Below are 24,758 nucleotides of genomic sequence, written 5' to 3' on the forward strand. Positions count from 1 at the left end.
TACGCATAGACAACTGCGGAGAGCTGTTAATACACAGAGCACTGTAGTTTCACGCGATGTGCCGATAACAAAGACGGAGAGCAGGATGGCCCACCCTTCTCCTACATTACCTCCCTCTTATCAATTGCCGTACAGGCGTTTCGTGGTGCCCGTTAACTTGTAAATCGTAGGCTGTTATAAGGGAGATATCGGCCGTTTATCATGGCCGCGCCAGTAACATCATATTAACAAAGGCGTGCCTGTAAAGGCTGCTCTACAGCAAGCACACCTGTTCTGCGGTGAAGATAGCGATACAGTTACCAGCAGGAAAAACAATGCTCTGGATAATGATTGTAGTGGTAATCAGTTACAATTACGATTATAGTTTACGCTGCACGAGGCAGAAACCGCAAAAGTAGCCGATGCTGAATAGTTGCATAACGCTAGTGCAATAGTCTCGTTTTTATAGTAGAGGGAAATAACAAAAGAAGTTGCCGTCAGGTTGTCAAACGCTTGTTTAAGAGGATCTGAGGTATATATATATATATATATATATATATATACACACACACATATTGTGAGCACAGTCTTTCAATTTTACAGGGTATCATTGCCTGCACTGGTCAATCTTACCATAACCTGCACCAGCCAGAAACACTCCCATTACTTGTTTCGTCTTCATTCCCGCATCGCCCATCATCATCATCTCGCGGACGGGCGCGTTCGTTTTCGGCCTCCATCTTGGCTGGTCTCACACAAAGGCCGGTCGCGCTGTTGCCCTGCAATAAACGCTTCACCACGACCCTTGGTCGACGTCTCTCAAGTCGCCCTTTTTGTTATGCTATGTTGAGATTGACCAGTGCAGGACATGATATCCTGTAAGGCTGAAAGACTGTGCTCACTACATATATATATAAGGTGTGCAAACTGCAGTGCTCGGAACCGCTGTTGTTCCGCGATTTTGCCATCGAGAGTGAAAGAGGGGCCGTTATCACTTATACCTATGCATCCACCCCGTTGTTGCGCCGCACGTCACAAAAGTTAGGAGCTTTGCGCCGGTTGTCGCGGCCTTGCATGCGTAATCTTGGGAACGGCAATTAAACTTTGCAGTATGATATCTCGGAGTGTGGATGCGCTAGAAGTATTCTGCCAAATGAAATAGCGTAGAAACACGATTACGCCTAACTGTTCAATACACGCATGCCTGCTTACAGCAGCCACTAAAAAGTGAATTATTCAATTTTAATTAATTAGGCCACCGACATCAATAATTACCGTCTTATTTTGTGTCCCCCTGGGCGCATAACCTTACTGTAGAGGTGGTCTTCATGTATAGCTATGGGCATAGTTTTTGAAAAAAACCTGTCGACTTAACGTTGATCACCTTCTATATCGCTTAATGAATGCTTTTAGAGGCCTCGTGCACAATAATTCGAGATAGGGGGTCACAAGAGCGTGTCCTCGTGGTCGCGGTGTTGGCTCATCGATTGCAGGGATCTGAAGTCTTCTGAAAACATGCACTATGCATTTAGTGCTGAAAATAAAGGTTCAGCGTATGCAAACTATTACGTTTTAAAAACGGATCCACTAAATTTTTTAAAGATGCATACCATAAAATTTCTTCGGAAACATAAATCAACGAAAGCACAACTCCGTGGACGGAGTGTCACCGCAGTGAAATCAAGCAGGCGTGTGAGTACTGATCATAATTTGCCCACGTAGTATGCTAAGGGTAAAAGCCTATACTGCACGAGAAATTTGCAATGCAGAAACGGCTTGAAAGGTCTTCCCGTTGCTCTAAACCTGTGGACAAGCATATTCCGGGTGTAGTATTCGTCGATTGATATTCAAATGAAAAACGTTGAATCAGCTTGGTCAACCACCACTCGGGCAATTAATAACTCGCTCACAAGCAACTTCTTTTAGCCCCAGGTTCGCATGGCAACGAAGCAAAAGACCAGTTTCGCATGCAAATGACTCCCACCGGTGAGTCTGAAAAATTGAAATTAGGTTATACGACACACCGCGGAGATTTTTCCCTCCGTCCAGGGGGCGGGAAACAAAAATTAAAGCTGAGCGGCGCCCGTGGTGGCCCCACCCTTGAGTCATTAAGAAATCGCGAATCAGGTTGCCGATGAGGATCTGAGGCGGAGTGATAAGTTAGGCGGTGGCGAATTAACGCAGTTACAAAGCGCTATAAAAATAAAGTGGTCTTTTATCTTTCGCTCATCGGAGGTGGTTTTTCAACTTTAATTTTACTGCCGTGAAAACTAAAAAGAAATGGTGGTGTTTCGGCTCGGGGCTGGGCTATCCTCGGTTCACGAAAAACGCGTGTTACGCTGTATTTAATGGTGCGCTATATCAGGTAGGTCTCGCGAACTGCTGCACGCCTAGACAAATGATCTTTGACATTTTTCGCCTAATTTTGTCTCCGTCAGTTTGCCATCGAGTGGATTCAAGCGAAACCAAATTGCAATGATATGTGGTCGACGTCATATAAATTGAGCATTGCCCATTTTCGCGCGTGGTTGTGGTGGTGGTTGTGGTGATGTTTATGAGCGGGTGGACTTCGCCTTGCGTGGTATGCGGGCAATTTTTCCACCGGTCACCACCTTTTTGCCGCTACGCACGGGAACCACCAGGAGTCACTGAGGCTTGTGTCCCTCAAAAACGGGAGGATCAGGCGCAAAATGTCCCCGCTGTGATCCAATGGTCTTTAGGGAAAATGGCGTCGTCCAAAGATGCATGCGGAGAGGCTCTCCTGCGAAGTTCCTTAAACAACGCTAACCACTCCGTCGCATGCTCTCGGCAGTCCATAAGAAAATGTCCGATATCACCTGTTACACAACACGTTGGACACAGAGGTTAGGAGAGAAGGTTCAGCTTATGAAGTCACGCCGGTGCCCGCGCTGAGTTGGTCCGGATGCAGTAAGGATGCCTCTGTCCTGTTCATTGCTTTGGTAACGGAAGGTTGGTTGTGACCTTCAAAGATATCGGAAATGTTCTTTAACGATGTTTTTTTTTAAATGCGCTGTTCGTCTGGAGCCACTTTCAGAAAACGAGTACAAGATGTCGCTCCACGGGCCAGCTTGTACGCGGCTCCGCTTCCAAGCCCTCCTACGTGGGAAGGAACCCACTGGAAGCGAACGCTAAGTCCGTCCGTAAACATGGGAACACAATCTTCGTACACCCCGTCCAAGTGTTCAAGTGCTAACATTCTCCCTTCGAGCGAATGCCCGGCCTTGACGTGTCGTTCCTTCCCTGCCCTAAGTCAAAGCTGCGCGTACGAGTCACTCCGTGCACTCCCAAGCCTGCTGGCAGAACTTACTGCCATTCGGGATGGCCTGCAGGAAGATTGCATCGACTTTGACTACTGGGGACAAGCTGGAACTTTTTACTGACTCAGCGGCAGCGATTCGGAATTTGCGTCGCATTGCGCGTTGCACAAGCCTGGCCGCACACATTCACGAGATTATGGAAACTTATCCATGCCCTGATCGCGTTTTGTGGATTCGCCGGGACATGCTTCTTGCCCACACAGTGGCGGATCGCGCTTGACACAGGGACCTCCCACGGCCACTACCGCTTCTTCCAGTATCTACCATAGAAGAACTGCTGGTGGAAAACGAAACCCTCCGTCGCGCCACGCGTGTTTATACTTCCACCGCGTGGAATTGACCTCCCCAGTGGGCTCGCTGGTTAGGAGGAGGTCGTGCTGCGGAGGCTTCGGGTTGGGTGGCGTTACCCCCAGCAGTTACCCACGCTTGGCCTTCCCCATATCACGCGCCGTTTGCGGACAATTGCCCCTTCTGTGTGCTTCCTGCGTCAGAAGCTGAGGTTGAACACTTGCTGTGGAATTGCCCAGGCCTAAGAGACGGCCGAACGCAGCACCTCCGAGGTACAGGGCTCCATCCTGGCAGACCCCCATGGAGATCTCAAGCGCTGGATATGGGAGCCCCAGCATCGGTCTCTTCTTGGATTTTTGCGCGTTGAGGGTGCAATGTTGTACACATGAGAACTTTTTCTGATGCCGCAGCGCAATCTTTCGATAAAAAATAAAAGGATGCCCGGGATGGCCAGCTGACACTCCAAACTCTCGAAATACCACGGTGGTTCTAAGTGATGTTGATTCTTCCGCCACTGCGGTATAGAGAACTCTCGGAGGGTTGAGTTCCACGTGTATACGAGATTGCGGAGACACCTGAGCAATGCCTTTCCGGCAAGGGACTGTCCCAGCAAAACGAGCTGCCTGAACTCTAACCCTGCCTGAACTCTAATCGCGCTTTTTGGTTAGTAAGTAGAATTTGGGTACTTTAAGAGGAAATTCGTCGTTCCGTCTGTCGTTCCGTCCGTCGTGTAAGCTGAATCGCTATAAAAGGATTAACGAATACAGTAGCCGACCGTTTTTTCCGGACTCCGAAAATTCGTATTTGCGGAATATTTCGGACTTTCCCGAGGAACCGCCAGTTGCCCCATAGGAGCAATGTATACGAAAAACGGATATTTCGGACAAAATAAAGCGGAAAGTTCGATTTTTCGGACAGAATTTTTCGTGAGAGAGCCACGGTGCGACTCCTGGGTGACGCCCTTTTTAGGGAGACGTTGAATTCACAACTCGAACGTCTAGGGCGGGGCTTGTGCACCGGCAGCTTCGTCTACGTCACGCGTCACGTGTGCGGCCGGCGAGCACGGCGCGTGAGAAAAGCGCGTTCACTGTAGAGTCCGGCCGTGGATTCACGTGCGTTGTAACACTCGATTCGTTGACTCGATGCAATGAGCGAAGTCTTATCCAAGCAATGAGCGACGTCACTGATGTTAAGGTGCCTATCCTTAGGAGGCACCTGCAGGAATTGAAACTTCACGACGGTGTTTGGTCTGGGTACCTAACGACGGAAGATGACGTCAAACAACTGGAAAGATCCCTGGCTGCTGCCAACGTAAAATTTTCTGTACGTTCATCTCGAAGAAAGCCAGGTGAGCGAACATCGGTGAAGGCGGCGTTACATACTGCTGTCACAGCTGTCACAGAGCCACGTTCAATCGCCGACTACCGCGATCCTCATAGAAATTCGGGCCAATCGCTGCTACGGTGTCATTTAATCTCATTTCACTTAATTTTCTTTCGTCCTTATAGCCCACTTATGATATAAATGAGTAAAATGTAGGACCTCATTGTCTCTTCTTTCTGTCGTCATCGTCTATAAAGACTTCCGTTGTTATTAAGCTTATCCAGAATTTCGATTTTGGGAGCGTTTTGAGGGTGGGGGGTTGTAAATCCCCGAGTAATAGAAGTATTACAGTCTGGAGGCCGTTTCAATGTTCGCAGATCGGCTCGCTGTGCTTGGGGATGGCGCGAGTTTTCATCGTGCAGCAGGAAAGAATGAATTCGACACTCTTCTCTGAACAAAGCAAGTATCGATGTAAAGCTAGATGTCAAAGTACCGCCGTTGACTCGTGCGTGAAACCGGAATAACACAAACCGTGTAGCGGGCGCTCATAACGTGGTTTAATAACTAGAAGCAGTGGAGTGCGGGGTGCTGCTTACGATGTAGTGTTTAACAAAAGGAAGTGCGCGCTCATGTGTGTTTTTCTTCGCAGGCAACATTGTGTTCAACAGCGCAAACGGCGGTGTTCCAATTTATTTGGACCTCGTGCCCTTCCGGGTGACGGGAGACGCAACGAAGCAATGCATCTTTGGGGACGAATATTACAAGAAGTCTGATGCTCACCACCAGGTACGTAGCTTGAAATACAAAATAAAAAACTGCAAAATTTGATATTTAGGTTTCCTGTTATTTCTTTTTGGCTTTGTCAGACATTCATTGCCTATGTAACCAGTCGTGAATATCTGGCTGTCAAGTAGAAGGTGAAAACTGGAAGCATGCTAATGAAGAGGCCAGGCTAAAAGACGCCCTGGACTAGGGCTCCACTTTGGCTTCTATTGTCCCAGTTTTTAGTGTTCACCATAAATAGGTGATTAAAAAATATAATTCAAGCATACGCCTTTGGACCTCCACTACCAAAACTCATTTTGTTTACCTTTTACAGGATGAAACAGCTGCAGACTGGCAAGGCATCAAAAAGAAGAGGCTGCAACTACAGGGCACAAAAAAGAAAGGCTGTAAAGCCACAATGCACTTGAAATACATAGAACTGTACCCAGAACACAAGGTAGGCAATTATAGTTCGGTCTTTGTACAGTGAAAATGCACATTTCTATGAGCTGGCACGGTTATCTCTCTCATGTCCAGATGTGGAAGATCTGTATTTGAAATTGAGAAACTTTTTCGTAGGTTGAGCTGCCCCAGCCCTGCGTTCGGATAAAGAAAAACAACTTCAAGGCCAGCAAAGCGAAGGAACTGGGTGAAGCTCTTCAGTGTGAGCGCGATATTGCTTCTGAGAAAAGGGTATATGTCGCGATTTCTGACTTCTGTGCTCACACGAACCATGGATTTGGCGAAATTGAGGCATTTAGTCAAACTGTTGACAAAGATGTTGTCCTGCGCATCCACGACCTTGTGAGAGAGGGCATCACATCTGTGTCAGACATAGATAAATGTCTTCGTTACTATGTCCATGACGTGCTTTTTGCAGAAAAAGAAAAGCCAAATTGTAGCAGCAGGGCATACTTCCCAACCCATGCAGACATCAACAATCATGTGCAGGCTGCACTTAAGAAAGACCGGTTTAGCACAATTGACCAAGAAAATACGGCTGTTCTAATCGAGCGGCTTAGGACAGAGCAACCAGAAACACAGGTGTTTTATCGGCCATATGCAGCAGGAGGCTGTGCAGAAGCTAGTGTCGTCAATGACAATGTAGAGGAGATGGTGGCCGGTGAGTGTGAACAGACACTTCTTTTTTGTTTTCAAACAAGGTTTATGAAAGAGATGTTTGCCAAATATGGTGCTTCCGTTGTCTGTCTAGATGCGACACATAAAACGAGTGACTATGCTCTACCGTTGTTTCTGCTTGTTGTGAAAACTCCAGTGGGGTACACGACGGTTGGAGTGTTTATTGTGCAGTTTGAAACAGCAAATTGTATTGCAGAGGCCCTGAACATTTTTAAAGAATGGTCGCCTGGCATTTCTCCACAGTACTTCATGGTAGATTTCAGTCAAGCTGAAATAAGTGCAATTCGAGAGGCATTTCCCAGCAGTCACATATCTTTATGTGACTTTCACAGACTCCAAGCCTGGAATAGGTGGCTTCGTCGAAAAGAGAATAATGTTGAACATCCAAGTGTTGTCCTGCATCTGATGAAGCAGATTGCCAACTCTCAAAGTGAGGAGAGCTTTGAAAGGGCTAAAGATGATCTTCTCAATTCTGTCCATTGGAAGAATGAGAAGCTTCAGAACTATTTTGAAACTGTGTGGCTGCCTGCCAAAGAGCTCTGGGTGGCCTACTACCGTCTAGGTTTTGATGTAGTTTTGAGCACCAACAATGGCATAGAGGCTCAAAACAAAGTGCTGAAAGCACAACACACTAAGAGTGCAAGTGGGAAACGATCACTGGCTTCTCTGATAAGTGTTCTTGTGTTTAGCTATCTACCTCAGAATGAAAAAAGATATCATCAAGTAACAATGAAACAGTCGGCATTGTATAGACAGTGGAATGAAAATGTTCCCTCATATCTACATGGCAGGCCCCACAGTTTTGTCAAGCACATGTTGAGACGGCATATGAATGCAGTTGAATATACCCTTGACGACATAGAGGAGCTCGGCGTTAAAGGTACATTTGCTGTTCGCTCTGAAAAGAACAGTGAGGAAAAGCACACAGTTGATTTTAACACACCATCGTGCACTTGCTTTGATTTTGCAAAGAGCAAATATCCGTGTAAGCACTTCTGTGCTGTTTTTGACCACATTGAAGGGTGGTCCTTCCTTTCCTTGCCGGAAGGGTACCTTGAGGGGCCACAGGTGACATTGCAGTCTTCAGATATGGACCCACATATTGAACACAGCGACAATGATGTCATGTCTGCAGAAGTGCTTTCTGAGCCTGCAATTACACAAACAAGTGTGACGCATGCAGGTGTCTCGACACTGCGTAAGGAAATTATTGCACAGTGGGAAAAATGTCACTCAGTTCTTCATTACTGTGATGACGTTGAAGCATTGCGTAGTGCAAAGAGTTTCCTTGAGTCCAGTTTTAGTGTTATGGCAAAAGCTGTGCCAGTCTTCTGGCCTGCAAGTTAGGGGCTCTCCAACAAAAGGTTGTTCGTCCTTAAAGCCTCTGCCAAAGCGAAGACGGCGTTGCTAAGTTCTGAGAAGGTAGCTTGAGCCAAGATTGTTGGATTCAATAGAATGGCGAAAAAAATCAGAATTTTCAAAGGTATTTGTGTCCAAGCGCTCTCGTACCGCAAATGTTGCCACAAATAAGATGCTTTTGTTTGTTTACACATAGTAATTTTTTACATTTCTCAGTTTACTGCACTTGTGCTATCGCTGTCCTTGGTTTCACAATATTCCTTGAGTTCCATAAAAAGTTGTGATTTTTGTAAGTTTTAATGCCCAGGTGTTCATGTATTTCCAGTAAATGTACCTGCATCATTTTTTCCATAGTGCAGTTCAACAACCGACAAGGTATATTTGTTTGTGCGAGTGTAGACACATTATTTTTTTCCTTTTTGTCCTGTCAGTTTATTGCACTTGCACAATTGCTCTCCTTTGTTTTAGAATATTGTTACAGTGCAATGATTTATGTATTTGGTTTATTGTTAAATGGCCTTATTGTGTGAATAGTTTTATCGAGCTTAGACAACTTTATCCTGCACATCCAGCACACTTGGAAACTCCATGACAAGAAATAGTGCTATTATGTACTGCTTTAATGATGCATGTTTATACACCTGAGAATATGTATGCAGGAGAGTGTGTGTCATGTAAATAAATGTCAGTTGTGCTGCAATTATGCCGTCTTTTTATTTGTTTGCGAAACACAGCAGTTGGCAGCATTGGTGTTGACGTCAATTCTATTCAGCACTTGCCTGGCACAAATGTCAGAAATTTCTCCAACATACCATCCTTCCCATTTATCTAGTTTCACATCCGGCATAACATAGGTGTGACTTGTCCATTCCTACTGCTTTTAGTCCCAATAAGAACATACACTGGTGATCCGGCAAAGCATAGGTGTGACTTGGTCTATTCTTTCTGCTTTTAGTCCCCATAAGAACATAGACTGGTGCAAGCAGAAGTATGTGAGGATACCCCAGTTGAAAGCGGCGAGCAATGTAGCAGGCGCTAAGCTTCAAGAAGCATCCGAGATTTTTTTTATGCAGAGGTGCATTGAGAGGTGAAAATGTGTAGTTTTCATGCTATATTGATTGCTGCACATATGAACCCAAGTACTAGGGTTAGATTCCCGGCCGCGGCGGCCGGTTTTCTGATGGAGGCGAAAAGTAAAAACGCCAGTGTGTTCGAGATTTCGGCTCACGATAACGATCTCCAGTTGGGCGAAATTAATCCGGAGCTCTCCACTACGGCGCGCGCCTCATAAACTGTGTAGTTTCGGCGCGTTAAACCCCATAATCAATCAATTACTGCGCATAGCCAATGAGTGCAGCTTTCAGCAGAAGGCTTCAAGACCTGTTCAATCGCATTCTGAAGATAGAACCCCATTTTGCAAGACTGAAGCACTGTTTTGCAATATTGCTTTTTCTGCCTAGCGCAAATATAAAGTAGTCTACGGCAGGATTGACATTACTATAACCATAGAAAATACATCAAGAGCAATGCGAACAAACTAATTTCGAATGACATCTTTACTTTTGATATTTTGCTAATCTCCTTAAATTCTATTTAGTTTTAGTCAAGCCTTTTTGTTTGTTTCCACTGCTGCGGCTGGGTGAGTTTTTCAGCTTCGGCAAAATAAATAATCAATACTCCAAAATCTGCACCGACGAGAACCAGTTGTTGATAGAGATAGAGACAGTCGAGCGTAAAAACTTGCCGAACACCAAGCTCGATCCCCTCATCTTATCTAGATGTGGTTCCTTCACATCTGATCGCAGAGACCTTTACTATAGACCATAACTGGCAAAAAGGCAATGCGATAAATTCCACAGCATGTCAGACGCGGGATGACGCACCGATCCTGTGCAATTTTTCCACGGAACAGGGGTTTTTCGCTGCGGTTTGCACAGAGCCGCCTAGTCCGACAAAAACAGGAAAAAAAAGCACTGCTGCACACGTGACGCGTGACGTACCCGAAGCTGCCGATGCACAAGCCCTGCCCTAGACGTTCGAGTTGTGAATTCAACGTCTCCCCCATTTTTAATCCTAACCACCTGGATAGCTCCGGATTGGATGGGGATTGGCTTGGCTCCCGCCAGGGTAACTAACTTCGATCTTCCGCGACATTTAGAGAGGTTGCTGCAGGGGACAGCAACATAATGGGGTGCGCGGAGCTAACGGACGACGACATCGTGCGCAAAGTGACCGCGCAGCCGCAAAGCGACTCTGACTCCGACGAAGACACTCCCGACCACCCGCAACCGTCATCGCAAACATTAATCCAACGCTTTGGTGTTGTTGTCCAATGTTTACGAAGAAAACGTGACGCTTGCAGAGATGCAAGCAGACGTTCTCACATGCAGGAGGAATTTAAAGCAAGTAACCATTCGCGACTTCTTCAGCCCTATTTAAATTACATAAAGCTCGTTTTTGTGACTAGCGGGCTTCCAGGGCTGCTCTTTTATTCGGACTATTTTTTTTTTGTTTCCCTCCAGGTCCGAGAAATCGGTCGGCTACTGACATGACATTAAATAAATAAAAAAAAAAGGCCTCAGGGCCCTCATACTTTGAGAAAGGACTGCTTATATTGAAAAAGGCCTCCACAGCAATACATTTCAGTAGTGTGTTGAAGCCAACTTTATACGGGCTTGGTGTGTAGTAGAGCGGCTGAAAAGAGGCCGTAGGGCCTTCATACTTCGATATAATATTGCCTATAATGACCCGAAAATGTCTTCCTAGTTACGCACTTGCGTATACTGGCAGAACAGACTTCAAAGGGACGGGGTGTATCGCGGACCAGTGGATGCTTACGCATATCCGATAACTTCCCCTTGAAAGTTTGCGTAATATTCTCCGGTTTTCTTTTTTTTCAGGGAAATAGCTTGATACAGAGATGGCGTGTATCAATATGCGACGGACGCCAGCAGATGCCGAGCTCTTCGAATACGCGCCTCCATGAACTGGGCAGCGATTCAGCGAAGTGGCACGAGGGAGCGCTTATTTCCTGGCGATGATGGCCCCCACAGGAGTCAGTGCGACTTCATGCCTTAGGTTCTGCGGGCGTAGACCGGCTTGAGGTTTGCCGCCGAACGGCCGCTTGGGTATCGCTCGGTCGAAGGGAAAGGAAAGAAAAGTTGTGGGGTGCCGCGCGTGGGAAGGAGCTCGTTAATGATGAAATACGACACTATACGTCGTGAGGGGCGAGGTCGTCATTGGTGCGAATGGGTTCGCGAAAACTGACGATGGGCCTGGCCATTTGGAAGGCGAGCGATGTGAACCGGTAGACGTCGATGCACCGCCCGGCATGGTAAACGCGCCAAATAATAAAACGCACAAGAAAGCGAAAACAGCCAGGATTACCGTTTTATGACCGACAGTCGAGTTATATGTGTGTGCCGCACTGTGCCTAAATCTCTGGAGAAACTATTGGCGCGTAAAATATTATATTTTATTGCGTAGCTCACCTATGTGCGCTGCAGTGGCAACACTGCAACATATGGCAACTAATTGGTCAGTTGCAAAATAATTGATTAAACTAACCTTTTTTTGGAATGCGTGTTCGTCCCTGCGTCCACTCCTTTTCCCGCCTGTGATCTAATACTTAATCGCATACCCCTCAAGTAGTTTACCAGATATCGGCAGCTCGCCTGCTCGACTTAGCTTCGGCTGGTGGAAAGTGATTGATTGATTGATTGATTGATTGATTGATTGATTGATTGATTGATTGATTGATTGATTGATTGATTGATTGATTGATTGATTGATTGATTGATTGATTGTGAGGTTTAACGCGCCGACGATGAGTGCCGCCATAGTGGAGGGCTTCGGATTAATTATGACCACCTGGGGATCTTTAACGTGCGCCGAAATCTCGAACACACGGGCGTTTTCGCGTTCCGCCTCCATCAGGAAAGCGGCCAACAGCTGGTGGAGCGTGCGGAGAAGGCAGCAAGATCCAACAGGATCCTGAAATGAGTAATACGACCACGTGCTCTCTCTCTCTCTCTCTCTCTCTCTCTCTCTCTCTCTCTCTCTCTCTCTCTGACGTCAAGCTAGCTTAATTTTATTTTATTGCGTTTGTAACTGATGCGTTTTAACCTGATTTGCACACGGCTTTCGCACGTAGTCGTACTCGGCATCTGTTGGAAAAATAAAAGTGAAAAACGAGGAGGAAAAAAAATGCGGTGGTGGCCCGGTCTTGCCACTCGTGCGCAGTAACAGAGAGGTGCAAAAATTAATGCCGCGCCACCAACAGGCGGGGAGCACATACTTAGGTGCCTATAGGCACCTAAGTATGTGCTCCCCGGCTGCGTCTACAACAAGCTTACGCTTCTTCAGTGTTTGCTCAGGCCCCTAAGGAGGAAACCACTATGCTGGTAGAAAGAACATCTCTGCCGCTTTAGATACCTTCCAAGACTGGTGGGCTTGCACGGTTTTGTGTATAGGTTCAATCTTTACAACGGAATCACTTTATTCGAATCATCGCCTGCTACGAGGTTGTCCACGGTCCCAAGTGTAGCCCAGAGATAGTCAATCCTTGCCGCTTTTAACAAAGTATTGCTTATAACGAAGTGTGCCTTCTGTCCCGTTAACTTCGTTATAACATAGGTTTTCTGTATATAAATATCTCTTTCAGCGGAAAGAGTACGGGCGTGGAAGAGAGCCACCTGAGTGGAGTTCAGTGGCGGTGATGGTGATGGTGATGGTGATGGTGATGGTGATGATGATGATGATGATGATGATGATGATGGTGATGATGATGATGATGATGATGATGATGATGATGATGATGATGATGATGATGATGATGATGATGATGATGATGATGATGATGATGACGATGACGACGACGACGTGAAGTGCGTACTTAGAGGTGATTACTACAGCCCTACGTTGTCGCGTACCCAAGTTAAATAGGTACTTACACAGGTCTCGTCTGGCGCCAACAGCTCTGTGCAGCTATTGCAACGAAGACGAGTCTGTCGAACACTACCTTTTGACATGCCGACGTTTTTCACGCCTCAGACGTCAGTCCCTGGAGGTGCCGCTTTGCAGTTTGGGAATATCCCTAACAGTGCCGGCTCTACTATCGTTCGGGGCTTCCGATACGGGGTTCTGCCGCCGGGATGTACGCTCTGCCCTCCTGCGCTACATTGAAAATTCCAATAGATTCTCTTTATGATTGCGATTGGTCACCCTCGCCTTGATTTTCCAGTTTTTTTCTGTCGTTTATGGTACCAAAACTCTTTCCAACCGGTCTAAAATCTTTTCTAAGCGTCTCGTAATTACATAAGAATTCCATTTATTTTAACCGTCCTCTGTTGATTGGTCGATCCCCTGATTGGGTATGAGCCATATCTAAAGGCGCAACAACAACAACTTACGTGAGGCTACGGACAAATACTTGTTGGCAGCCACGCATACGTCACATTGTGCGATAACAAATTACTGGGGGCACTACCTTCTTACACGTGAGCATCTGAAGGGAGTAGTCATCGTCATTGGCCGATCCCCTTGAGTGGGCACATGACAGGTCCAAAGGCAACTCGGGACTTCGCACTGAAAAACTGACAACCAGTGGTACCTTTATGGAACCGGCACGACGCAGACGCGATGTAGCAGAATAGTATAACGCCAGCGGAACCCGACACCCTTTTCCATTCAAAGCACGTAAGCAGACTTAGGCGCACCTGCAATGCCGTTTTGGTGTGTGGCGTATAGGTGTAGGGTAGTGGCTAACTCGGCTGGCACTGCGCGACCTTGGGTTCCCTTCCATCTGCTTCTTACATCGCCGAACGTCTTGCACCATGCATGGGCACACCGTGTTTTTTGCATTAACAGGCGCGCCTATATTCTACGCTCAAACTGCCAGCAGTAACAATGCCTGGTACGAGTGACGGATAAGGGCCCGGCAAAAGCGCCTCCGCGAGTGCGTCGAGCGCAGTCAAAATGACCGCAGTGCGCGTACGCGCTCCAAGATTCCAACTTCCTCCAAGACGTCTACGTATACTGCAATTTTATCCGCTCCCTGGAAGCGCTCAGTAAAGATGAAGGAAATAAAGATGAATAAATAAATAAAATAAATAAATAAATAAAGAAACGAATAAAGATGAAGGAAAGGAAGTAAGAATTAAGCACCTGAGATGTAAGGACAGCTGAGCAGGGAAAGACCAGATGGTCAGAGGCGGACGATGATGAGAAGAAGGAAAAAAAGAAGGAGAGGGACCGCGGGACGTCTAGATGGCAACGGAGAGGAATTTCCCTTTTTTCTTCTTCTTAGATGAAAAGAAATCAGCGGACCTAGTTTCGTATGCAGCAGGCGCGACTGAAATGCCTGTCTTTGGGGACGACGCACGAATGGCTTGGCCGCACATCCAGCAGCCGTGGCTGTCGAGAGACCTTCCCTAAGCGGGAAAGGAGACAGCTAGGCCACGTAACAAACAAACCCAAGCGCGGGAAATTGAAGGGGGAAAGCTTGCGAGCGATATAACGCAGACGGAGATGAGAATTCTCACCGCTCAGGGGGTGGCGTGTCGCCACCGCGGAAGGGGCGGCGAGGATCAGTAATAAGAAGCGCGGCGCGGCAATCAGGGAGAGTGAAAACGCCATAAATGCGCACGACACAGAAGAGGAAACGAAAAGCGCGCAGAGCAGCGCATTCGAGGTGCAAAATAATATAAAAGAGGCGCAGACGACGCAGTGCGCGAGGGGAGAACGACGTGTGCTCGCAGAAGCAACGACGATTCAAGTCTGGACGTCTGTCTCTGCGCGCCCAGATGCCAGCAGCCGGCGGAGGGTTTGAGTCCTCCGTTGGAGCGCGCGGAGTACTGAACGTTCGCACACACTTGCTGCCGAAGAAGGCGAGAGGCGTAAACGATTGCGTCTAACTCAGACGAACGCCAAACCGCTTTCGTCGCCACGTTAGGCTTAACAGCTGTCGATGTCGCCTGTCTCTCTCTTCTCTTTTGGCACTGCTTTTTAGCGCTCATCCGATTTGTTCCTCACAGCTTCGTTCTTGTTGGAATCGGCGTCGATCAGTGGTTGATACCTTGTGGTTGATACCTCGATAGGTTTTTCTGTTTTTCTCAGTCAATTTGGACGGGCACGTTTCCAAGGTCTTCCAGTCTTCTGCGGCGCGGACGTGGACGACGTGCGTGCGTGCGACCCTCAGGCGCGCAGATGACGCCAGCCGGTGCCGTGCGTTTGTTTTGGGCGCTTGTTTTTGTGATCGGGAACGACCTGGAAATTGCCCCTTCCGTGCGCCACTTCCATCGTTCGCGCGCGATCAGAGTTCCAGCCAAGTACGCGGGCCCCGCGGTGCAATAAGCCGGGCTGAGCCGAGAGCAGCAGCAGCAGAAGGCGTTATACGGCGGAGGCCGAGCAGCGGGGTATCAGAAACGACGGCGAAGAATCGCCTCCTGACCAGCTTCCATTCGCGTTGTTTTTGTTTTGTTTCGTCTGTTTTGTTTGGCGCGCTCTCTCAGTAAGCGCACCTTTAGCCGCGGGATTTGTGTTATGGGTGCGCCGGTCAGAAGTTAAGCTCGAGGATCGGGCAAGGTATTGGGCCAGTCGAACGCCTGCGTGGAGCGTCACAGGTATGTTGATTATATAAGGTTAAATAAGGAGGAGGAGGAGGAGGAGGAGGAGGAGGAGGAGGAGGAGGAGGAGGAGGAGGAGGAATGTCTAATGATGAAGAGAAGTCAGCCTAGCAGCGAGCTTGGCTTGCTACTCCCCATGAACAAGAGATTTGCGAAAGTGAAAGGAAGCGAAGACACAAAAACTCATACAGACCCTACAAACGCAAATAATCACACAGAAACTGACAGACGCAGGATCACGCACACGTCACACGCCCAGTATTAAAGTTAAGGTAAATGTTCACGGGGTTTTTTTCAGGCCGGAGCCACGGAAAAATGACACCAAGGCCCGTGTACTCCGTGTTGCCGAGGCAGTTGAGTGCTCGCCATGGACCAATGGCGTCGCAAAGTTTCAGTAGTGCATCAGCACGCAGTCCCAAAGTCGTCTTCAAGGTTAGCCGCGGTGTGTCATAACGGGACACAGACACTGCAAACGTGACAGTGCATGAGGGGAGGCAACTCGGCGCGTCTTGTGCAAGAGTGACTGGTATAACCTACGTGGCGAATGCGGTGAACAACTGCTTCGTCGCGCTTTCCCAGGGCACGCGCCATTCGGAAAGTGCAGGCGGGATCAGTTCTGTACAATTCCTGATAATTTTTTGATCCGTCCGTCCATATTGAGAGTTGTAACTGCCGCACCACGGAGTACGCGCGTCGTCACGTCGAGGGAAAGGAATCGGGATGATGACACTAGAGATTGGGTGTGGGCCGCACAAGCAGCTTCGTCGGCCACCAGGAGAAGGCTAGTATACCTGCCAAAAGCTACTTGCAGCATTGTGAATGCATTTGAGTGCTAACTATGGCAATGGGCACACTGTTATCCGGTCCACTAAAAGTCAGTGCTGTAAGAGCTGATCCGTAGAGACTGAGTGTGTTGGGCTGCCAAATCCATTAGTAGTTTCTGCAGCACGGCTGCGTGCTGTTTTGATGTCACCATCGAAACGCAGGGTACATCACTGTAGGGGCTGCACGGCAACCTCGTCAATGTATACTAATTGCAGTGATTGAACCTTTCAACAGTTCCACTTGCCTTTTGCTTTGTCGTTTGAGAACAGCATATACATGCAAAGGCGCAACGTTTGCGCACCGAAAACGCTGGACTACCCAAGTTCTGCGAAGTATTCGGCAACTGCTAGAAATATAGCCGAAGTTGTGTTTCGTGATGTGTTATGTTCTCCATCGGCATATAATTTCATTCTATTTATTCTTTCCCCTTCGTAAAACGCTTAACTCTGTCCCGCCTGCACAAGACTACGGCAGCGGCCAGGGCTGTCTGCTTCCGAAATACTCATCGCATTTCCCGTTTAAAATTAAACCACCCAGCTATACAGAGCGTTACCGGTGAGCATTGTCCCTTAGCTACACGCCGAATACACCTTCAAAGGCTGCGGATTAAATCTAGGCCGCTTGGGTTTTTAAACGTGAATTCGACTGCACATACAAAGGATATTCTTTTCGTCATTTGTGACATAAGGAACAGGCGTCGCGGCCAAATTTACAACGAGGGACCTCAAAGAAAAAAGAAGATAATCTGCAGAAGATAAAAGAAGGTAAAGATAATCTGCAGAAAATCAGATAATTGTCTACTAATGCGTATCATTCTTATGCAGCTTGTCTAGAGTTTGCGTTCCTTACAGCGAAAGTTCTTGGTTTTTCAAAATTCTTTTCGACCAATTATCTCCATTTACGCTACTATAACGATTAAGGGTGAAACTTCCCCGAAATCTGCCTTTTTGGGGAAATTAAGGGCGTTACACGTTCCTGGCTGTGGGGGTACCCGGCAAAGAATGCTGCGCATTAAAATGCGGAACACACCCAAGTCTGCTCTTGTGTGATCATGCGAAAGCAGACGTGCTGCGCTGTGTTTGCGATATTGATTCGCGATCTGACTCCACAGATTGAGTGGCAGAAAAAAAAGTATGAGCCTACTCGCATTTATAGGCGTGCATTGTCGATCATGCGGATGTTATTGAAAGTTCACAGAAACTACGTGTCTCATTTATCCCAGACATGTGGGAGATTGTGGAAGCACCCCACATTCCTTCAACGCGTCATTCATGTGTAAGTTAGCCTTCGGTTGCTTTCAATCGACAATAAGTAGATCGTAAATGGGACAGTGAGCCCACTATACGCATTCATTTTTAAATGGGGCGTTACAGAGTGGAATACAGATATTTTAATTCATTTAACCTGTCCAGGACGTAAAGGCCCCGTTCAGAGTTTTTCAGCCGATTTGCTCGCATCTTAAAGCTAAAAAAGGGCGTATGAAATTACCGTTTCAAACGCGCCACGTACCCTCCCCGCCGATTTGATGTCGTCGGCCATGAAGGCACACTGGAAAGACCACTAGGCTAACGTTAGCACATCACTAGCACGTCGACATTGTCTGCGTATGAACAAACGGAATGTCGGAATAGAGCATGAAATTAGTGAAAGTAAGTATCCTGAAGGCTCAGATAGCACGAGAACACATTGCAAACAAGTGTGACGTCATTGCGGAAGATGGCCGGACGGCCACAATCGCCGTATAACGTCTTCTGCCCTTCCGTCCATTACAAGACAGGAACTAAGGTTTCCCCCAAGTAACCAGATAATATATTGTATGGATTAAATTACACAGAGAGACCACAAATTTACGCTTCTTTACAATTTACAAATTCAAGACTTCTACGAATCTCCATCAGTGCCCCTTTAATACAAAGCGAATAAATGTATTTGGCGCCCATGACGCAGCTCGGATGCGCTCATTCGTTGGCATCTTTTGGGTTCGCACAGCATTCTGGCAATATATTTTGTAAATTATTGTCTGTGACAATTGCACGTTAAGGCGTAGTCGATAGACCGCGTTCAGATGGTTAATTTCTTCCTCGTACCTCTTACGTTTCGTTTGCGCAGATTTTCCGTGTGGGCGTTTTACCAACCCACTTAGTTTTCTGCACTTCCAAACGTCAGTCTTGCCACCGGACTAGTGTACCCCTTTCCCATTCTTTCACCACGCACACCAAGAGCTTTCTCTCCAGAAAGGTAGTTATAGACTACAGCCATATAGACATTTTTTTAGCACGAAAGTGTTTTCTTCCGGGATACAACAAAGATTTCAGTGACGTCATATCCGTCACGGAAGTGACGCCAGTACAACAGCAAGCGGCTGTAAAGGGTGCACCCCTGCACACAGGGACTTCTTGCGGGGACGCAACCTTTAGTACTAAATAGTACGTTATACTTAGGGTTGTTCGTTTTCAGGTTTTATATTTTAACACAAAAGTGTTTTATGCCACGATACCCCAAGATTTCCCTGACGTCATACCCGCCACAGAAATGACGCCAGTACACCTTTGCCGAAGCGAGCCGCCAGCAGGACATCGCTCGCCAAGCACACCCACAAGACAGCCGCCGACCCGGAAATCACGCTCAGCTGCAGATTTCGCTGTACATTTCCCTTTCGTGTTTTACTGATTCTTATGACAGAGGAATCAACCACAGTTTTTGATTACTTAACCCGTAATAGCATCTTGGCATGCAATTCGATCATGGATCCTGTCGACCGCGCCAATTAAATCGGCGCTAGCATAGCTAGCATACCCCTTTTTAAAATGTCTGCTCGCAGGACGAAGCTGCTGGAAAGGTCTACTATACCTGTGGGAGGAGAGGTACTGTTTTCAGCGGACACGCTTGTTGACCCCAGCGCCAGCGCCAGCGCCAGCCATGCCAGCAGGGACCGGTGAAGCGCCCGCTCCAATCTCGACGCCGCCGCCGACGTCATGGCCGAAGGTGTCACGTGGGGTCACGTTCCGCGCTCATGCCGTGCTCCACAGACCCCGCGGCTTCCCCAAGGCATCTGCGTAGAACATCAGGGGGGAAGCACGTGAGCTGGTTGACGCGCACATCACGCGATCATATCAGGATATATGCGCCGATACAGCGCTATGGCTGGGCACATAATGGCCTGCCGACGGTGTCGATGCGTTAAAACACGCCATGGTGCACGGATAACAAACAATAGCTTGCATTCTAGACGCACGCAAGAAAGCTTTATAGCTGACCCCTCCGTTACAGTTCTGTGTATTTTGAAGAGAATAAAGCTATGTTATGACAAAAGCATATCTTCATTAGCCCTAAATGTGATGCTTCTTTTGTGCTTGACGGTAGCGTAGGCCCCATAAGTCTTCGGGCGTCGGAATAAGATTCTCTGCTGAAACTTCAATACAAGCTCCGGAACGAACGCCTTTCTCCGTATAGCATTGCTATCTACACCACACTTCGGTTTGGTTTACGCAGGCCTGTTATCGCTCTCCCCGTGCCCAGTCTTTTGGGGGGGAAAGAAATAGGGACTCAAGATGATGCTTTTTTTGGACTGCAAATTCAAGGGCACCGGTTTCAGGTCTAATACGATGGCAGGCAAAACGACGGAGAAAAATGAACAAGTAGCATTTCAGCTTGTCTTTTTCGGCATGCACATGCATAAACCTTTTCATTCGTAAAACCGTCACAAGACTTCGGCATGTTCTAGTTGTCCAGTACGTGTGCAGTAGGTGGTTCGGCTTTTCTTGCTTGTTCATAAGGGTTTCCGCAGTTGACACAATCTATCTGGAGCAATGTTGGTAGTGATTTTTTACGTTGTGCTTAAGGTGTGCAGAAGCGATTACAAATTAAAGGTTCTCTGAGGACGGAGAATGTAGGGCAACTGTGGATCCAGTCTAGTGCTGACCACTCTTTTCTTTCTGCCCGTGGACTAAGTGACATTTATTTTTGAACAACTCTTCAGTAAGACTAAATTAAAATATACCACGCGTCATGTCATGTTAGTGCAACTCCATCATCGCCATCATCCATCAACTCCATCGACAATAAAATGACGAAGGCTTCTCCAATTGTTTGATCTTCACTTCCGATGCGTGTAGCGTGTCAATGTAACACGTCCTCTGCTTTCCAATTTCCTGATCTCTTATCTCTCCATCTAGCCTGCCTCTCACTAAGCCGCTCCGCCCCTCAGTGGCTCCTTTTGTTACTCATGTACAATCCTCACTTTGTTTTAAATTCCACGCAACGAATTTAAATTATATACACGTGTAAATTCACGGTGCTTGCTTCTTCGGTGTGACACCCACCATATTACTTTCCAGGGCTCTCTCAGCGGAAGTTCGAATTCAAGTTTTCCTTCGACAATTTCCTTCCCAGGAGCCCAAAATTTTCGGTCCCACAGTTCAGCACCTGAAGTATGCACTGGTTCCACTTTGCTCTCCTGCAATATTGGTGCCAGCTATTTTTTATTATTCCGAGGTGCTTCCGAACTGCCCACACCAAAACTTCGTACAATTTATCTCTACACGGGCTGTTGTTTCAAGGTAATCGTATTACTTCACTTCATCCAGTATTTTAGTTGTCTTACTATCCGAACTTTCGAGCATGGCTTGAGCCTTTTTTTCGTCTTAATAGTTGAGCCTATACCAGCAAACTTTCTTCATGCAGTAGGACACACATTGAAATCTCCTGTACCTCTGTCCGCTGTTCCCCCACAATCCGCCCTCGAGTGCAAGTGAACACACTGTTCCCAGCGCTACCGCACCTTAAGGCCTTTCGAGGAACCCTTGGGTTCTTTGGAAAGCCTGAAGGGAAACTTTCCTCGAGCTAGGAACGCCCAGGGGAGCTTCCTTCTATCTCTCCTGTCTCGGCGAATTTGCTGAACGTGTCCGCGTCGAGCATTTCGCTTTTACTTCGGCCGACGAAAAAGCGGAATTGGGCGCAGCCGAAGCCGCAGACAAATAACCTAACGGTTCTTGACGTGGAAAACGCCCTTACAGGGTAAGAGGCCCTTCTCTGCCCCCCTTTATTTTCGCAGGCACTTCGCCTGCTGGGTAAACGCAATATGCGCTGACGTTTTTCAGAACCGGGAGATCCGGGAAGCAACGAGTTGGCCGAGCTAGCGATTGTTGGCGGAAACCGGCAAGGTTTTGTCCCATCTGCATAATGTCGTAGAGTGCCACGAGGTACACATACCTCAATATCGAGGCACCGGTGAGCAAGTGTGTACCCGGAATAACTGCTCATAAAATCTGCCGTGTATAAAGGAGTGTCGACACTTAAATAAAAAAAATCCCGGGGAAGTGAAACCTGGGAGGGGCGAAGCATGCGGTATATAAGTGTATTCTTGGCGCCTTGGCGTTGTTGTCCACGGAGATGAAACCATTACCGGGCAGAGGTAAAAAGCTTTGCTGTAAAATTTTCTTGTCGTCGAAGCGAGAAGCTCTCTAGCGGGAGTCGCAAACGAGTGTCCCGGCGTTTTTTTTAGTGCGCGTTGCGTTCTAGCGCGAGGCGTAAACGAGTTTCCCGGTGTTTTAGTACCGTGACTACATGAGACGACGATTACGATGACGACGACGACGACAAGAGACGCCAACATCCCCATCCCCTAAGGGGCTTCGCCCTTAATAATTCAGTGCCATTCCACTCTTTGAAAGTGGAGGACCACCGGAGCTGTTTCGAGGTTATTGGTTGCGCACAAAATCCCGCTCAAACCGCGCCGTCGCGCCGGGGAGGCGTTCAGCGCTACTGTGAGTAGGTTTTTCTGTGCAAAACACAATAAGGGAAAGCCAGCTAACAAAAAAGCAGGAGAGAGAGAGAGAGAGAGAGAGAGAGAGAGAGAGAGAGAGAGAGAGAGAGAGAGAGAGAGAGAGAGAGAGAGAGAGAGAGAAAAAAAACTTTTATTGCCGCAAGGGCTAATTCTGGGGAGGGGAAGGTAGCGAAGCTGTACGCAACCTTCAAAACCATCACGGCGGTTTAAGTGCACGATTGTAGCCGCTTTGTTTCTTCTCCGCTGCCTCAACGACCTTTTGCTCCATCATTGTTGCTATAAGTGGGAGTTTCCTTTCCTTTTTTTGGAAGTGATAATCATTGGACATCACCTTGGAGGGGCCTATGTTATGACGCGTCTTTCCCGTTCCGAGAAAGTGCTGCCACGATTACGGCGAGCGCAGCAGTTTTTTTTTTTTTTTTGTTAATCTTGGTTAATCTCCCTTAGTGGGTATGCTTGACTTGACAAACATACGCAAGGTACGCTGGGTCGTCGTCGCGAGGCACGCGCACACGAACGTTAGAGAGAGAGAGATAGAGAGAGAGAGAGAGAGAGAGAGAGAGAGAGAGAGATAGAGAGAGAGAGAGAGAGAGAGAGAGAGAGAGAGAGAGAGAGAGAGAGAGAGAGAGAGAGAGAGAGAGAGAGAGAGAGAGAGAGAGAGAGAGAGGAGAGAGAGAGAGAGAGAGAGAGAGACGGGGTTAGGTTTGAGAAATATGAAAAGAACTGGACTGGGGATATTATTGAGCACACCTGGGGGCTCACCTGCGTTGAACCCAGTCCGGGGGGATGGGCATTTTCTTGGTTTTGTTAACTGCCGGGGGGGTCGCCGCGAAGCCCGCGCTCATGTGCACGCGCTCGGCATTTTCTTGGTATTTTTTTGCTAAAGGGCATAGCTCTTTAAAAAAATTGGCCCAGCTTGCGCTCGTGGTGCAAGGCTGGAGAAATTGCGGAGCGGGGGGTCGACCTCGCTTCTTTCCGTTTTGCTAGGCTTTGCTAGGCTTTGCTAAGTTTTCTTAGGTTTCGCGATGTTCTTGCTAGGCTATGCTAAGTGTTGAGTGGTGAGGCCAAGCTCAGCCGCATTTTTACAAAGCCGTTCCGGTCGGTCCCCCACACTGACAGCGGATCCCAAGGGAAAAGAAGCTAGGTCGATCCCACAGCTACGCTGTTTCTCCAGCCTTGCCCCACGGGTGAAAACTGCGGCATTTTTGTGTGTATTTTAGTAGCCCAAGAAAGACTATGACCTTTAAAATGGTATAGTAGGGGGTGCGCATACGCATATGCCCCTTGTGCTCCCCCACTCGAGCAGGCGCGAAAACCAGCTTCACTGTTATAATACCCTATCTGCAGTGGTTCACCCATTACAGGAGGCTTAGTTTCTCTTGGTATTTTTTTGCTAACGCCACCGGACCGAGCTCAAGCTTAAACGGCTCCCCTGTTAATAATTTCCACCCGGTTACCGCCTAGGTGTGCGGTCAGGTGTTGGCATTCGAATCTATCTTGCGAGGTGTGCGAATCGCTGCTGTATCGTTCCATACGCTGCGCGGCGGCCCGAGCAGAGGAAGGGTGAACACCTGGCCTAGCCAAAAATACCGTGCCCCACTCTGCTGAGCTGCATGCAGGCGGCGAACCGCCGAAGATAGAACGCACGGAGAACCCGCAAACCATTAACGACACGCTCCTCTGAATTCGGGCTGCTGCACCTAATGCGTGGTCCACGCTCGGAATCGTTGCGAGTTGGTCGCAAATAGACGTGCACTTTTCATGTCTTGGAGCGCGAACTCGCTAGTGCGAAACACCGCCTGCTCGAGGGCCTCAGCCCGAATGTGTTGCTGCGACACACGTCGCCTCGAGGCGCAATGAGCCGCCCCTCGATGGAGAACTGGGATGACAAGCCTGTGTCCCTCTCCGGGATAGAGATCATGATGCCTCTCTGTTTGAGGGTCACCGATTCCTTTCAATTTTTCTACCCGTTAGAATTTATGAGTGAGTGAGTGAGTGAGTGAGTGAGTGAGTGAGTGAGTGAGTGAGTGAGTGAGTGAGTGAGTGAGTGAGTGAGTGAGTGAGTGAGTGAGTGAGTGAGTGAGTGAGTGAGTGAGTGAGTGAGTGAGTGAGTGAGTGAGTGAGTGAGTGAGTGAGTGAGTGAGTGAGTGAGTGAGTGAGTGAGTGAGTGAGTGAGTGAGTGAGTGAGTGAGTGAGTGAGTGAGTGAACTCGATTATGAAGCCCCAATAGCATACTTCTAAAAACTGATAACAGCGACTTCTAAGCGGAGGGTAAACGTCTTACACAAGTAGCGGGATCAGTTACAATAATTTGTTGCAAGTATGCAGCAG

The 24,758-nt window shown here is 47.8% G+C and overlaps 2 protein-coding genes across 2 annotated transcripts in view; one reads left to right on the top strand and one right to left on the bottom strand.

Annotated features, from left to right (window-relative positions):
* The window catches only part of LOC144174687 (uncharacterized), a 150,361-nt gene that overhangs the window by 3,976 nt on the left and 121,627 nt on the right, over positions 1 to 24,758 (bottom strand). The window contains exon 2 of the mRNA XM_077703501.1: positions 19,493 to 19,694. Coding sequence (XP_077559627.1) covers positions 19,493 to 19,619 — 127 coding nt within the window. The 5' untranslated portion in view covers positions 19,620 to 19,694. The remainder of the gene's footprint in view (positions 1 to 19,492; positions 19,695 to 24,758) is intronic.
* Positions 3,906 to 8,180, top strand: LOC144173634 (uncharacterized). Its single transcript, XM_077701973.1, has 3 exons — positions 3,906 to 3,945; positions 5,578 to 5,714; positions 6,273 to 8,180. Exons 1-3 carry the CDS (start codon positions 3,906 to 3,908, stop codon positions 8,178 to 8,180), a joined length of 2,085 nt encoding a protein of 694 aa, XP_077558099.1.

The sequence above is a fragment of the Haemaphysalis longicornis genome, unplaced genomic scaffold, assembly GCF_048455015.1.
Source record: "Haemaphysalis longicornis isolate Haplotype H1 unplaced genomic scaffold, Haemaphysalis longicornis Haplotype H1 scaffold_3, whole genome shotgun sequence".
Classification (NCBI taxonomy): Eukaryota; Metazoa; Arthropoda; class Arachnida; order Ixodida; family Ixodidae; genus Haemaphysalis; species Haemaphysalis longicornis.